The sequence below is a fragment of the Ostrea edulis genome, chromosome 10, assembly GCF_947568905.1.
Source record: "Ostrea edulis chromosome 10, xbOstEdul1.1, whole genome shotgun sequence".
In the NCBI taxonomy this organism is placed as follows: domain Eukaryota; kingdom Metazoa; phylum Mollusca; class Bivalvia; order Ostreida; family Ostreidae; genus Ostrea; species Ostrea edulis.
The window spans coordinates 16,674,582-16,691,641 of record NC_079173.1 but is presented as its reverse complement, the minus strand read 5'-3'; the positions used below and the strand labels follow the sequence as shown (position 1 = coordinate 16,691,641).

Sequence of the window (17,060 nt, the reverse complement as noted above, 5' to 3'; positions counted from 1 at the left end):
GTAAAGCCGCTAACTTTCGGTTTCATTTCAATGTAAACAATGTCTTTTACACGTGGATATTTTGCAGGAACTGTCACTACATTATTTGCTGTCGGGATTTACCAATATGTAAATATTTCTCAACGTCATATACAACACCATCATGAGAGCCAGCTATCAGGGGATTTGAAAGGTTTCGCAGTAAACTATATATTAACGAAGCCACTGCACTCTACCGTAGTTTGGAGAGTGACCTCGTACAGGTTGGGAACACTTCCCCCATAGTGAGATCTTATCGCAAAAACGCGATTATCCCTCTCTAGCGAGAGTAAATATATCCCATACAACTGATGGAGTACATCTCTTCATGCTTCACGTGAAAAGAAGAAAGTGCTAAAATGTCTGATACTTCTGCAAATATATTAATCAAAACAAAAACACTCACGGTGTGCTTTGGATTTCAGCCCCCTTCCCTCTTACGCAGCAACATTGATATAAAATTTCTTGACTCTGTTGTCAATTTTTTAAGAGACAAATTGAATCATGTTGATTGTGTGTCACACTTATTCAGCATTGCACGGAATTTGCCATTATTTTCAATGAAGACACCAAAACATCTGTTTATGGTCATGTTTACTTTCTCGCTAAAGAGGGATAATTACATTTTAGCAAAAATATCTTGCTATAGTGGAAGTGTTCCCAACCTGTCGTACCCATTTAACTGAATAATCATAATATGTCTTAGGTCATGACCGTGCTTGAGGGCGAAACAATATTAAGTATTGGCATTAGTATCTACATGTATATCCATAATATGTTTTACGGCGTGACCGTGTTTGAGGGCGAAGCAAAAAAGTTTTGGCATTAGTATCTATATCCAAAACAGGACAAAAACAACCCGAAGTTAGCACGTGGACGGAACTGTATCAAAGCATCCTAATTTTGGACATTTGATCCGCCTATATATTGAAGGCAGGAAATATAACGCAATTGATGTAAACAGTACATAATTGTGACGTCATGTTCAGTGTCGTTATTTAGCAAATTTACAAACATAGCGTTTGAACCACAACAAAAAACATGGCTTTAATCGTGGAGTGATTATATATGATTAAGAAAATAATATTTACATGCTTTACGGATTTTATGTAACATCTCAGAACGACGTGAACTAGGGTAGACGAGATTCAAAATGGAGGAATACATGTCCATGCGCTAATATTCGAATCGACGCCATTGGTACCAAACTTTTCAAGTTCCATAGGTATGGTTTATTTTTTCATTATTTTCCTATATTTCCCTTTTAAACATGTATATACGTGTTACCTATAGGGAAAGCTCCGCTCTTTGGGCCGTGAGAGGGCTTCGCCCTCTATTAAACAGGACAAAAAATATCCCGAGGTTTAGCACTTAACATGTGTCAGAGCTCTATCAAAGCATCCTAACACCTCTTTGCCCAACTGTTTTAAATTTTCATCAGATTTCTGAATTTCCTTTGAAACATTTATATATACGCGTTACCTATAGGGAGAGCTCTGCTCTCACAGCCCGATTAAGGGATCTGAGAGGGCTTCACTCTTTAAAGATAGGTTGTTCCTAGGGTGTACCCGGTGTAGGGTATGAAGTGTCTTTTTACGTCTTAATTAAGTGTAACAGGAAGGGAAAAAATGCAACCGACCAAACTGGGATTCGAACCCGGACCCCCTGAATCTCTACCAACTGAGCTGTCTGGACACAGACTGCTACATAAGTAATAAATATTCAGTTTTGAAAATACATGAGGGTATGAGCTGCGATGTTTCAGACCAGTTTGCTTCATGAAGTGTGTTGGACCTTCATGAATAGAATGATCTTCCATGTGGACATGTGGTATGGCCACGTTGTCAGATCCAGCAGTGCAGTCAAGTGCGCTCTAAATATACAAGTTCCTGGGAGACGTAGAGTTGGTCGGCCAATGCTATCTTGGAGAGAGCTGACGGAGAAAGATTGTAGAGAATGGAAGCTCTCAACTGCCGACCCTCAAGACCGGAAAGAATGAAGATCTGAGGTGAGATCTGCCATGCGTGCAGCCAACCAGATACCTGGAAGGGAGCCCACTAGTGTGGACACTACCCGTGATACTGCATGGAAATAAAAAGGAACCGACAACATTAAGTGCATCAAAAGAAACTGTTGCACACCTTTGCTAATGTGTTTGTTTCAGAATTAGCAGTGTCAAATTATGGGTACCAAATGATGATGTACATGTGTTCAATTTTAAACTCTGTTTAATTGCCAACTTAAATGTAGGTCAACGAAGGAAGTACGTACATTATGGGACTAGAGAATAGAGGATTAGAGAGTAAATGTAGGTCAAGAAAGAACAGTATGAGACTAGAGAATAGAGGATTAGAGAGTAAATGTAGGTCAACGAAGGAAGTACAGCATGAGACTAGAGAATAGAGGATTAGAGAGTAAATGTAGGTCAAGGAAGTACAGCATGAGACTAGAGAATAGAGGATTAGAGGGTGAATGTAGGTCAACGAAGGAAGTACAGCATGAGACTAGAGAATAGAGGATTAGAGAGTAAATGTAGGTCAACGAAGGAAGTACAGTATGAGACTAGAGAATAGAGGATTAGAGAGTAAATGTAGGTCAAGGAAGTACAGCATGAGACTAGAGAATAGAGGATTAGAGGGTGAATGTAGGTCAATGAAGGAAGTACAGCATGAGACTAGAGAATAGAGGATTAGAGAATAAATGTAGGTTAAGGAAGTACAGTATGGGACTATAGAATAGAGGATTAGAGGGTAAATGTGCGTCAATATATAATATATGATATCTAGAGAATAGAGGAATCCTCAGGATTTTAAAAAGGGTAAATCTGGAATAATAGGATTATAATAGTTGGAACAAGAGGTACTGTGAGCAATGCTCACTAAGAATACCCCCCGCTTACCCCAATCTCCCAAAGGGTGTTGGTAATAGGTAAAACTTCAGTATTATGATCCAAAAGGTATCTAGTAACACAGCATCTCCATGCGATGAAAAAAGCCGTTAAAGAATTTAAATGGAAACCATATTGCTACTTTGATGTCCAGTGCGCGCGACCTTTGACTTTTTGACCCCAAAATCGATAGGGAACATCTTCATCCCATGGGTAGTCCATATATATGATATGGTGACTGTAGGTGGAAAGGATAATGCTTTAGAGCCCGGAAACCATATTGCTACTTCGATGTCCAGTGTGCTTGACCTTTGACCTTTTGACCCCAAAATCGATAGGGAACATCTTCATCCCATGGGTAGTCCATATATATGATATGGTGACGGTAGGCGGAAAGGATAATGCTTTAGAGCCCGGAAACCATTGCGTCTACAGACGGACGGACAGACAGACGGACAACCCGATTCCAGTATACCCCCCCCCCCCCACAACTTGTTGCGGGGGGTATAATAAAGCAGCTAAATCCATGACTAATATATCTTACACACTTTGGTGTATCTTTTTTTTACAAATTGAACTGGAGATACAGTTATGCTAGAACTCACAAAATCCAAAAAATGTCTTCATTTGAACACACTATTGTAGAGCAAGTTAAGAGGAAGATTTTAAAGTATGGGGTACCAAGCAAAGGAGAGGAACCAAAGGTGTTCACAAATCACGTGCTGTCGTATGATCAGAGTAAAAAGACACCTGTCTGGGTCGCTGAGCGCATCACCAAGGAACAGATACAGGGTATGTCAATAATATTCCATTGTGGGTCATTTATAAAAGCGAACATTAAGGAGGTACTCTACATCGTCATAATGGCTGACTTCCTTTAAAAACATGGAGGAAAAAATCAATATCAGCAATAAGCGAACATAAAGCAAACATGTTATAAATGCATGTTGAATCTTACGAACAATGCTTGCATTCATAGAGGGGATATATGCTCACTTTGAGTTTGGTGAACATGTAGTTTTATATGCTGTATTTACTTATTTTACTAAACCTTTTGAACGATTTTACTTTATATATCCACAATGAATTAATATTGTTATAGAACCGGAGGGGGAGATAGTTATTGTAGATCTTCATCTGATTCAGAAATTGATCAATTGAGGATTATTTAAAGTGGAAATTTATACTTTGTATCAAAACGAGGATCATGCCTTAATTTTGTTAATTGCTTAATAATCACGTACACTGTTACAGTAATGCCTAGATTATAGTTAATAAATATTACCGTCATCTGCAGAGAACTACAGGAGTAAGTTAAACATTGTAGCTTGAATAATTTTGAGTTGACCTTGAAAACTCACTGGTATATCATCTTCGCAAGCCAAGCGTTTTCGGTCCGCTTCGCTCCCCACAGGGCGAAGTGGACCGAAAATGCTTGGCTTGCGAAGATGCTGGTATATAAGAAGGGTCAAGTTTGAAAGTAATTTTTTAATTCGTTGCAACTCGATCCTTGGGCCTTTCTGGCTAACTAACCTCATATATATCTGACATCAGACATGCACATACTAACTATATCCTCTACCATGGTATTGCTGTTGTGAGATGTGTATAGAATAAGGTACCTGATGACTGATTGACTTTTATTTTTAATAAAAGAAAATTCCAGAATTTATATATTTTTCATTCAATCAAATTTATAAATTAATAAGGTTCTTTTATAAATTTGTCAGGGAGTGCCAGTAGAAAGTATTCTAGATTTATGCCTGACCCCCAGATCCAGTCCTTATTCAGCACTGAGAATGCAGACTTCCTGGGTAGTGGATGGTCCAGAGGTCACATGGCTCCTGCCGGCAATAACAAGCATGACCAGGTATTTCTGACACTTATTGTCCCCATTCAGTCCTATCGAAGAAGTGTACTTTTGAGAGGTCGAAGTTCAAGGGACCTCAATTCATACTTTGAGTGATTGGGAGATCGAAAGTCAAGTCCAATCTGTAAATCAAGGGTCTGACTATTATGGTTCAGATTTTATAGTAACTGGAGTGAATGGCATTGTTTTGACATGTCAGTCACATTTTTAGGTAATTGACTTGATTTCAACAACACACATTTTTATCCTGCATACATAAAAAGATCTTTTAAAGTTTATGTATTTATTTTTTGTTTTCTCATGTTAAGATTGAAGTACATGTACATATTGTACATATTTACAAGGCCTTGTACATTACAAAGTTTCTCAGTCCCTAACTATATACCAAGCACAATCATCACAATTTCCAATCGCTTTACACATAGCATACATTCTAACAAATAGCGACACTTCTTAGGCATGTCTCTGAATTAATATTCTTAACATTACTGTCCCATTGTCAAGTCCAAACAAGTTGTAAAAAGAGATGGAACCATTAGCAAAACATTGCGCAGCAGTGAAAATAAGACTTCATAAAGTACGTAATATTTTTTACACGAGTCGCCACACGGGACGTATCATGTTATGGCGCTGTCTGTCCGTCCGTCCGTTCGTTTGCCCATTTGGGGTCATGTTTCCCGGACTTTTTTAGGTAACGGATACATGTACAGAGTTGAAACTTGGCCACAATTTCTCCCTCAAAAAGCGTTCAAGCTAGAGAGAGTTTGCATGTCAACTGGATTGGTGCACCATGACTTACTTTATTGCCAAAAGTAGGTCAAACAGTTTTCTTGGGCTGAAACGATTCACGGAATTATCGATACTGTTCAATATAAACGCTCGATTCAATGTTTGATTCATTGCCTTGATATTTGATTCAATACGTTTACAAAAAACGAAGTCAGTAAAATAAATCAGGCTTGACCTGTACTTTAATTTTATCTAACATACCATGAGGGACAAAATGGAGTCCAATAACGTTCAGATTGTTGTTTGCCTTGAGTCTGATGAAAACGATAATGAACTTTATCGGTTTAAACTACAGAGTACAGATCGTGAGCCAACAGGCATCTTACCGTTTGGCAGTTTGGAAACATCTTGCTTTTAAAATAATGATCATAGTGAATGTTGGTAATTAATTTTTCTTCAATGTTATTATCGGATTCTTCTGTACATTGTATCGTATTGAAAGTATTGAATCACTGCATAAGGCTTAGCATTGCAATATGTATCGTATCGTGAAGAGGTGTATTGTTTCAGCACTACATGCAGTTTTCCGGACTTTTTTTGTTATGTATTCAGATATTGCCCTCAAATTTAGTCACAAGTTTCCTCTCAGAGGAAAACAAGACCAGTTTGCATTTCAACTGTATTGGTGCATGCACCATGACCTACTTTAGGGCTAAATGTAGATCAAACAGTTTTCCATACTTTTTTTCATTACAGATACAAATATTGCCCTGAAATTTAGTCACAAGATTCCTTTCGGAGGAATACAAGTTAAGGGCTAAAAGTATGTGAAATAATTTCCTGGACTTTTTCTCAATATGGATACAGATATTACACTGAAAGTTTGTCATCACTGTCTGACAGTTGTATGATGTACCATTTGCAGTAATTTAAAGATTCCGCCCAGTCACAGATATTTTACATACTATGGGACAATGATAATCAGAAGATCTCCACTAGTGTTCTGTTCTCTTTAGAACATATCATGTGTTTCATTCAACAATTAGGAAGAATGTTTACAGGGGATAGTGTGAATATCCTGAACAAGGGATAGTGCGAATATCCTGAACAAGGGATAGTGCGAATATCCTGAACAATGGATAGTGTGAATATCCTGAACAAGGGATAGTGTGAATATCCTGGACAAGGGATAGTGTGACTATCCTGGACAAGGGATAGTGTGAATATCCTGAACAAGGGATAGTGTGAATATCCTGAAAATTTCTTTTCAGAGAGCTATGGATGATACATTTTACCTTTCCAACATTGTTCCACAAGATATTAAGAATAATGCTGGTTTTTGGAACCGGTTTGAGATGTACTGTCGGGAGTTGACCAAAAAGTTTGACGGCGTTCAAATCATCAGTGGACCACTGACTCTTCCAACAGAAACTGATGAGAAAGGTCAAGAGCTTGTTGTGTATCCTGTAAGTCTATTATCATATCCAGTAATTCTGGTGTTGTACTCTGTAATTTTGTTATTGTATCCTGTAATTCTGGTGTTGTATCCTGTAATTCTGGTATCCTGTAATTCTGGTGTTTTTCCTGTAATTCTGTCATTGTATCCTGTAATTCTGGTGTTGTATCCTGTAATTCTGTCATTGTATCCTGTAATTGTTGTTGTATCCTGTAATTTTCTCCTTGTATCATGTAATTTATCCTGTAATTCTGTCATTGTATCCTGTAATTCTGTCCTTGTATCCTGTAATTCTGTCCTTGTATCCTGTAATTCTGTCCTTGTATCCAGTAATTATGGTGTTGTATCCTGCAATTCTGTCATTGTATCCTGTAATTCTGTCATTGTATCCTGTAATACTGTCATTGTATCCTGTAATTCTGTCATTGTATCCTGTAATTCTGGTGTTGTGTCCTGTAATACTGTCATTGTATCCTGTAATTCTGGCATTGTATCCTGTAATTCTGCCATTGTATCCTGTAATTCTGTCATTGTATCCTGTAATTCTGGTATTATATCCTATAATTCTGTGATTGTATCCTGTAATTCTGGTGTTGTGTCCTGTAATTCTGGTGTTGTATCCTGGAATTCTGTCATTGTATCCTGTAATTCTGGTGTTGTATTTTGTAATTCTGGTATCCTGTAATTCTGTCATTGTATCCTGTAATTCTGTCATTGTATCCTGTAATTCTGTCATTGTATCCTGTAATTCTGGTGTTGTATTTTGTAATTCTGGTGTTGTATCCTGTAATTGTTGTTGTATCATGTAATTCTGTCATTGTATTCTGTAATTCTGTCATTGTATCCTGTAATTCTGGTGTTGTGTCCTGTAATTCTGTCATTGTATCCTGTAATTCTGGTGTTGTATTTTGTAATTCTGGTGTTGTGTCCTGTAATTCTGTCATTGTATCCTGTAATTCTGGTGTTGTGTCCTGTAATTCTGTCATTGTATCCTGTAATTCTGTCCTTGTATCCTGTAATTCTGTCATTGTATCCTGTAATTCTGGTGTTGTGTCCTGTAATTCTGTCATTGTATCCTGTAATTCTGGTGTTGTATTTTGTAATTCTGGTGTTGTATCCTGTAATTCTATTATCATATCCAGTAAGTCTGGTGTTGTATCCTGTAATCCTGGTGTTGTGTCCTGTAAATCTTTTATTATAGTTTGTATGTCGTGTATTGTATGTTGTAGGTTTAGCATTTCTGTATAAATTAGAAACCTGTGCAAGGTATTTAGGAATTTATGCATGCAATTGTAGCATTACCACAGCCGAAGAGGGAGTTGCTTGTCTCCCCTTATTAAGATATTAAGATTATTTAACCAAAATTATTATAGAAGCAATCATTTGCATAAAACATCATTCCAGTTTTTGACTGTCACATGCTATCATTATGTCTCCCCTCTTCCAAGGGGAGACATATTGTTTTTGTACTTTCTGTCCGTCCATCTGTCACAAAATCTTGTGAATGCTTCTCCTCCTATATGGCTTTTTGTTGGGACAAAAGGATCCAAATATTTTTTGAAAAGTTATAGTGGATCTAAGAGAGGTGGAGGATGTAAAATAGCTTGTGATCACTTCTTCTATAGTTGTGGCTTATTTGATAGATTTGAAACTTACTACAATGCCTCATTGCCGTAAATGCCATTTGTAGATGTGCATATTGTCGGGAGAAGGATTCAATTATTTTCCTAAAAGTTATAGTAGATCTAAGAGAGGTGGAGGAAGTTAAAATAGCTTGTGAATGCTTCACCTATTTGGCGTATCCAATAGACTGAATTTTTTTTTTCAAAATACTTCAATGCCATTTGCAAATGTGCATATTGTAGGGACAGGACGGATCCAATTGTTTTCCTTAAAGTTATAGTGGATCTGAGGGGTGGAGGGCTAAAATAGTTTGTGAACACTTCTATATGGCGTTCATAATGTCTAATAGTATGTTCCTGCTCAAGCTTTCTCCTCCATACCATGCAGTACATTGAGGGGGGGGGGGGGGAGGGGGTCATTTGGAGCCCTTCCAATTTGGGGAGCTGGGGAGACATTTGTTTTTCATGAAAACAAATGAATATCTAGTTTTTATACGCCTGTCAAATAAGGGACGTATTATGATTATCATCAACAGTTTGTCCAAACCTTGTAGGCAAAATAAAAAATGACCTGTAAGCTCCAGGATCTTACAACTTGATGCATTTGATCACCATGATGAGAGGAAGATGCCTATTGTTTCTCAAGGTCAAAGTCATAGTATCACTTAGTAGAAAAACCTTGTAGGCAGTATACAGACTGAACTATTGGGACTAGGACCATCAAACTTGGTACACATACTCCTCATGCCAAGTGGAGGACACATTTTGTTTTTAAAAGATTAAGGTCATAGTATCACTTAATAGGAAAACTTTGTAGGCAGGATACAGATTGAACCATGGGGGCTTAGGACCGTCAAACTTAGTACACATACACCTTATGACAAGGTGAGGATGCCAATTGTTTCTCAAGGTCAAAGGTCATAGATCACTTAATAGAAAGAACTCGTTTTCGTTATGAATAGATATTGCCCTGAAATTTTTAGTCACTAGCTTCCTCTCAGAGGAACGTCTCCATATGTCTGAGTGAAATATTCTCAAGGGGGACGTTAAACAATATTCAATCAATCAATCAATCCTCTCAGAGGAATATAAGTTCAGTTTGCAATTCAGCTGGATTGGTGCACCATGACCTACTTTAAGGGTAAAAATAGGTCAAATAGTTTTCCCAGTTTTTTGTGACTATTTGTTTTGTAGGTGATTGGAAAAAATCAGGTTTCTGTGCCTACTCATTTATACAAGGTCATCCTTGTGGAGTCCAATGGAAGCCCTTCAGCCATTGGATGTTTCATTGTGCCAAACAAACCAATAGAAAACAAGTACTCTCTTCACGAATTTCAAGTGTCACTCAAGGAAGTTCAAAGAAGAACCGGTGTGGAGTTTTTCCCAAATCTGCGCAATGCAGATCTGCAGGATAATCTTTGTTCCGTGGATTCTTGTACATTAGGGAAATGAAACAGACATATTACTCATATTTTCTGATATTCCTGCGGATGCAGGAATGTGGACTGGAATCTGTCAACATGTATCAGACAATTTACTCATTATTCATTTTTAAATACTGAAAGCAAATGACAGTGGACTTATTAATTGGCATCAGTCGATTAACAGGTGATTCCGGTCTAAAGTCATCAAGTGTTGACTGTGGTAATAAAACCATTCTCAGGAGATATGAAGATGACCTTGTAGATTTGAGGTTTTCACCTGTATCATCTAGGGCAAATTTTTGCAATGTTTAATGAATTTACATGATTTTTTAATTATTTTTTTCTACTTTTTAATATCAAGTTTGTAAAAGTCATATTTCAGGTGAATGTCAGAGTTTTCACCAAATTTATGTATATATAAATATCCACCTTGATTTCTAGATATAGAATTTTTAATTAATTTTTATCAAAAACTTATACATGCATGTTAATTATTTCTGAATTATTATTATTGATGTAAATTATTTAATTTTTACAGCTATATACTGAATGTTTTGTAATTATATATATAATCTGGCTTAATTAATTCTAAAAATTTATTTATTAGATGCATGTAGGACCACAGGGTTTTGACACAATCTGAGCAAACTGAGTATATATAGTTATGTTATTAGTATACATGTACTATATACCAGTTTGCTCAGATTAAATTCCGGTGACCTATTGCAATTGGTTGTCGTCCGTTAACAATTGAACATTTTTATCTTCTTCTTAATAACTTATTATAGACCATTTCAATTCTTCTTGATAATTCCAATTCTTTTCAAATTTGGTATGAAGCAACATTGGGACAAGGGGGAGATAAATTGTAAATTTCAGGACTCCAGGGCACCTATTCACAAAATATCTTACGACTAAGATCAAAATTTACAAACACTGTAATTTCCTTATTTTACATTTCTTGTAGACATTCTTAATTAATATGTAAAGTACATTCATGGTTTATAAAAGTTGAATACATACTGGTGACCTTGTGATCAGCATTTCATTATCAGACAGAATTCTTTTTTTCATCTTGGTCGTAAGATATTTTGTGAATAAGTGCCCAGCACCCCATGAGCCCTAGCATCTTCACAAGTCAAGGGTTATTGATTCGTTACCTCGCACTAACCCTTGACATCAGTGACTATCAAAAAGTTGGGCTCGTTCTGATTGTTTCCACAACAGAGTGGTAACCAATGAGAATGCAGTTCTATTTATAACAACAACGCAAAGCCAGAGATTCAAATAAAAACACGCGTATTGATACCTACAGTTATGGCTATTTCAATCGTTTAAGCAATATTGTTTCCCAACTTAATCTACTATGATCAATAAATGTAATTAGTGGTGTAAATATTACAATTGTGCGTGTTTATCAATACAGCAGTACGAGATCGCGTCATTTGTATCCATGTACACCATAACAAGATGCAGTGATTTCATTGGATGTTTTATTTATAGTGGATTGCGTAATGGTTTAATGAGCCCAACTTTTATTTAGCGACTGATGTCAAGGGTTAGTGTGAGGTAACGAGTCAATCATACCCTTGACTTGTGAATTAAGATGGGGCCAAAACTGCCCAAAATTGACCAATTTTCAAAAATCAAGAACCAAACACGTGTAAGAAAAACTAAATGCATAGTGATGTAGAACAGGAAAGCCTCTACCAAAATTGTAAATTTCATGATCCCCGAGGTAGGAGTTCTGACCCCAGGGCGGGGCCAAACTGGGTATATAGTGTTTAAGTGTAAAACACTTAAATAACATCTTCTTTAGTGCTATTGATACTAAATTGAATTTAAATGGATAGAGCAGGTAGTCTTTTACCAAAATTGTCAATTTGATGATCCCCAGAGTAGGGGTTCTGACCCCAGGGTGGGGCCAAACTTAGTATATTGTATTTATGTGCAAGTTTGCTGATACTGTATAAAATTAAAATGCATACTTATTAATTAAGCAGAAAAGGATGTACAAAAAATGGTGAATTTCACAACCCTGGGTTATGACTTTGGGACGGGTCCAAATTAGTCATATCTTTAGATGTTTTAATGTTAATACACCTATTATTTAAAGCCTTTCATCAGTGTATGCACTTTTGAGGGCAGTGAAGTTTTAAGAACACATTCTTGTTTTATACTGTTGCTGAACATTAGAATTTAGCTTAGATATTTTTTTTCTAGATTTCATAGCCCGTGGGAGTAGTGATATTTTTTCACTAGTATTCAGGTGACCGATAAAGCCTGTGGGCCTCTTGTTGAAAATACTTGAGGGTATGTCAACTGCAATGCTTCATGTATGTTGACATACTTTTGTGCTAACGTCATGCATCACCGAGTTCATACCCTCGTGTATTTTCAAAAAGGAATTTATTTCTTATACAGTACATGATACACGTACGTGTATATTAATTTTCATGCATGTATGTTTCTCCATTCTGTTATCACCATGCCTGACCACACGTGTTCCAAAATTCTGTATCGACCAATCAGTAAATAAATCTAACACTAGCACTAGTCTGCATTCTACATTTATTATGAAATACGGTCTTCAATTTCTTTACATTCTGGACAGATAAACCACATAGTTTATTTAATCATAAGCTTGAATACTTAGAAAATAACAGCGATGAAAACATAATGTGCACAATATTAAAAACCGATGAAATTTCAAAATGAAAATTAATATAAAGGTACATGTATATAACAGTACTTCATAGTATCACAGTCGAACTCAATAAATATACATAAATATTGTACTAAGATTAAATTGTTTAAATGTATACATGCAAATAAAGCCACAGAATGCAAGAGATCCCAGAAACTGATGATCTTGGGAATGATAAAACAATCGTATAGACTAGCTCAATATGCTTTAACAAAGTTTTACAAAACATAGGAATTTTACTCACACATGCAACTTAAAAATTAAAGTAGATCGACAAACAGTACTACAGTATAACGATAAACACTCAGATGTGTAGTCTTTAATTATAATCAAATCTTACAGTCAAATCTTTCATATGTAACTTTCTCTGTATTTTTTTAAAGAACAAAATGAATTTCATATACTTCTTAAAATAAAAACCTGCAAGAGCAGAAATTATTTGTGCAATGTACAAATATTTACATTGAACTTTCAACATCTTAATTTGTGCAATTTTAGGTACACCATAATTCTACGGACATACCATGCACTAGACGCCACATAAATTAAAACCCTTCGGGACAATTTAATAGGAAGAGGACTATATACGATAACAGCCGTTATAAAACTCCAAATTTTAAAGCCTTACAGATACTGTAAAATCTTTTTATTTCTTCTTTTTCATAAAAGTAATTGTGATGTGCAAGAAAGTTTCACATTTTTTCCCTGGTAAAGTCCATAACATCAAACCTTGCACACTCTCTCAATCAATTGAAGGACTAATTTATTTCAACATTCTTTTTAGAAAATATAGAGCATATAACTTTAGATGAACAATTTTTTTTTCGATGACGTGCTATGTCTGTGTACTCATCAGAAAGATGAATCATAAATTGTTACGTACCGAATAAATTTGTCCAAACCTGTGCTCCATGGTTTCTATATTTGAAGAATAGCCATTTCGTGTCAAAATTTGTTGAAAAATGTCACCTTTATGATGTCATAATTTTAGTTTTAAGTCATTTTGATAAACTTCAGATCAACAACGGAGTTACAACAATATTTCTGAACATAACACACCTATTTTTCAAACAAAAACATTTCAATGTTTTGGTGGGCTCTTATCATTTATAGTCCTCTGATTACTTAAATTGATAGTACATTATGATCTCAAAAACAAACTGCATTCATTCATTACATGTACTGGTATAATTTCAATATGGTAAACTACGCACACACACATATATATAATACCCACATATATATATTACACACACCTATGTAGAATTAATTTATTTGATACAGAAATGATTTCCTAACACACTGCAATTGTCAATTTTCCAGATATATGTTCTGGCCATCATAAAACTCTGATCAAATTATACTGTTAATTTCTTGTAATCGGTATTCTGTGAGATCGTAGAATCAGTTTGGTAAATTCATTCTGCGAGTTAACATGTACTTGTACTTTAACTAGGGCTGAAATGATTCACCGAAATATCAATACTGTTCAATATAAAACCATGAATCATTGTTCGATTCATTGCCTCGATTTTCGGTTTGATGCGTTTATTACAATCTAGTTCAGTAAAACACATCAGGCTCGGCCAGTACTTATTACTTTTACCTGCACAAGAGGCAAAATAGCGTCAAATAATGTTCAGACTGTTGTTTGCCTCGAGTCTTACGAAAATAATAGTGGACTTTATCAGTTTAAACTACAGAGCCAACAGGCATCTTACAATTTGGAAACATTTTGCTTTTAAATTATGATTGTGAATCTTGGTAATTAAATTTTTCTTCAATGTTATTATTGGTTTTCTTCTGTAAATTGTATCGTATTGAAAGTATTGCATTGTGACATAAGTATTGCAATATGTATTGTATCGAGAAGAGGGTGTATCGTTTCAGCCCTAACTCTGACCACAACCTGTGACAAGTCAGATATTTTATCGTGTCACATAAACTCTCTGAGATTAGCACAGTTCCTGTCGCTACATTTATCACTTAGTATCTAAAGTTACCATTTTTTAAATGACCTCTTGCAATGATACAAAATTTAATTAAAAATTAAATAAAATAAGAAAGATTTTTAAAACTTGATTAACGGGGCATTCTGCCCATACAATTTATAGAACAAAATTCATTAACTTAATGTTTATGAATCTTGGCATTAATTAACACTCTTTAATTGTGCAACGAAAATCCATTCACAGCATCCCAATATAGGCAGTCCTGCATTAGCATGCTTTCTGTATGAGGTGAATTAAATATGCTCTATACATGAATTCAAATATTTTTCACAATGTGCGACAAAGTCATTTAGCATTATACGTGAAAGGCTGCAATTGCAAGCTAACATAAATGCTAGCAATATACTCAGTTCAGCAAAAAAAAAAAAAAAAGTGAATGAATTTCAAATTGACTTATTACAGTTTTATTTATTTTTCTTTTCTTTTGCTCCAGACAGTGAATATTAGCTAGATTCAAGCTGAAATTGTGATTGATAAGCTGTGATTATGCTCTTAAGAAAATTGTTTAAAATCTTTGAATATTTCAAAATCCTCCTTTGAAAGAAATTATTCTGAAATATGAAAAGTATCAAAAACTCTAGTAATTGTGCATGCAAGAATGCATAAATTATATCAAACTTAAGTGTCTGGCTTAAAAATGATGCATATAAAATATTTTGGTATGGCATAAAATTTCTTACATCGACATGGAGTAACGTAAAACTCCCAAGTTTTTTTTATTTTTGGCTAAAATATAACCTTAGAAAATGCTTTCAAAGAGAAGTGAAAGCTATTTAACTATCAAACTTTATGCCATTGTTGATTGCTTACTTATAATTTCAAGCTTTTCTCTTGAACATTAAAACTCTGAAAATAGAACAGAAAATAACATGATGAAAAAAGAAGAAAAGATAAAATTCATGAATCAAGCAAACCCTGAACGCTTACAGCACAATTATCTTCCATAACGAGATTTAATGATTGTACATTAGCCTACGTACATTTTGTGAACAAATCAATATTATTTCCTATGAAAATATTGTTATGTTTAAATCAACAATATAAAAAAAAATGACTCTATATTCAGTATGATACTGCACCCAAAGGTATATATAAAACTGAGATGTCAAAGGTTATCATGATTCAAAATAATCACAAAATAATTATGAGACAGTTAACATGAGCTCGGATGCATGTATTAATATCTGAAACTTTTAAATTTCCTCCTTCCATGAAGATAACCGAGTTTTAAATGTGGAGTCCGGGGAGCGAGCCCCCTTCCTGTTGGGGGTGGTAGCACTAGATGGTCTGAGCAGAGAAGTGGGGTGGATCCGAACAGTGGTGGCAGTAGATGGGCGGCTGTTGTTGGGGGTACTTACAACTACACTAGGGTGAGGAGACCTTTTCCCCCGCTGTCCCGGGGCGGATTTGACCCGATTGGTAGCTTGGGCAGTCGTAGCTCGGCTCATCGACCCCGTCATTGGTCTGGTACCTAAAGGAATAAGAATACATGTGTCAAGAAAAAATTAAAATATTCAAAATTGTTTTCAAGATAAAGGGAAATTTGCCATTGTAATCTTTATAAACTGATTTACAATATATACAAGTGTACTATCATGAATATCTCCTGAATTATATAAAACTGTAGAAGTGATCAAAGGACTATGAATGCCATATGATACCATATATATATTCCCAAGTTTACCAATTGCATTTAAATGAGGCAATAGATTTTTACTTTGTTGGTTTATAGAACCCCCCCCCCCCCCCCCCCCCCCCCCCACCGAAAATTAGGGACATTCAGTTTGAATAATAAAAAAACCCAGAAAACTATTCTGAGAAATATAAACATTTAACCCCCTTCCATTTTCCTTAGTTTTTAAAAACATTTTTAAGGGATCATCTATAAAGAGCAAAATTATAAGTTACGGTACATCAAAGTCGCATAATTATACGTATAATGTGCTTCAACCAAGGAACAGTGTTGTGAACATACGATTATCATAGTAAATTAAACTTACCAACATACCAAATATCAAACTTAAGGCTTATGTCAAAAGACAAACATGAGGCCCATGGGCCACATCACTCACCTGAGTCACCTGACCTTGGCCCATATTTAAAGATTTCGCCTACTAATTCGCATGTAAAACTTTGATCCTTATTGTGGCCCCAACCTACCCCCGGGAGATATGATTTTTACAAACTTGAATCTGCATTATGTCAGGAAGATTTTATGTAAATATAAACTTCTCTGCCCCAATGGTTCTTGAGAAGGTTTTTAAAGATTTTCCCTATATATACCCCTGGGGGGTCATGATTTTAACAAACTTGAATCTGCACTATGTCAGGAAGC

General features: G+C 35.5%; 2 protein-coding genes across 8 annotated transcripts in view; one reads left to right on the top strand and one right to left on the bottom strand.

Moving 5' to 3' along the window:
• Positions 1-11: 11 nt before the first annotated feature.
• LOC125665191 (nuclease EXOG, mitochondrial-like) lies at positions 12-12,562 on the top strand. The gene is made up of 5 exons (XM_048897810.2): positions 12-172; positions 3,551-3,697; positions 4,636-4,775; positions 6,776-6,970; positions 9,777-12,562. Exons 1-5 carry the CDS (start codon positions 40-42, stop codon positions 10,032-10,034), a joined length of 873 nt encoding a protein of 290 aa, XP_048753767.2. The 5' UTR covers positions 12-39; the 3' UTR covers positions 10,035-12,562.
• The window catches only part of LOC125665187 (ankyrin and armadillo repeat-containing protein-like), a 41,405-nt gene continuing 36,903 nt past the window's right edge, over positions 12,559-17,060 (bottom strand). For 4 of the 7 annotated variants that reach the window (XM_056152093.1, XM_056152095.1, XM_056152094.1 and 1 more), the window contains one exon: positions 12,559-16,196. In XM_056152093.1, coding sequence (XP_056008068.1) covers positions 15,919-16,196 — 278 coding nt within the window. In that variant the 3' untranslated portion in view covers positions 12,559-15,918. The remainder of the gene's footprint in view (positions 16,197-17,060) is intronic. The other 3 variants (XM_056152098.1, XM_056152099.1, XM_056152097.1) reach the window with 2 other exon arrangements.

What these genes read in the sequence shown, in the direction of transcription:
- LOC125665191 (XM_048897810.2), top strand. Translation starts at nt 40, where the DNA reads ATGTCTTTTACACGTGGATATTTTGCAGGAACTGTCACTACATTATTT. An exon ending in GCAATAACAAGCATGACCAG is followed by an intron (nt 4,776 to 6,775) that starts GTATTTCTGACA and finishes ATTTCTTTTCAG; the next exon opens with AGAGCTATGGATGATACATT. An exon ending in AAGAGCTTGTTGTGTATCCT is followed by an intron (nt 6,971 to 9,776) that starts GTAAGTCTATTA and finishes TTTGTTTTGTAG; the next exon opens with GTGATTGGAAAAAATCAGGT.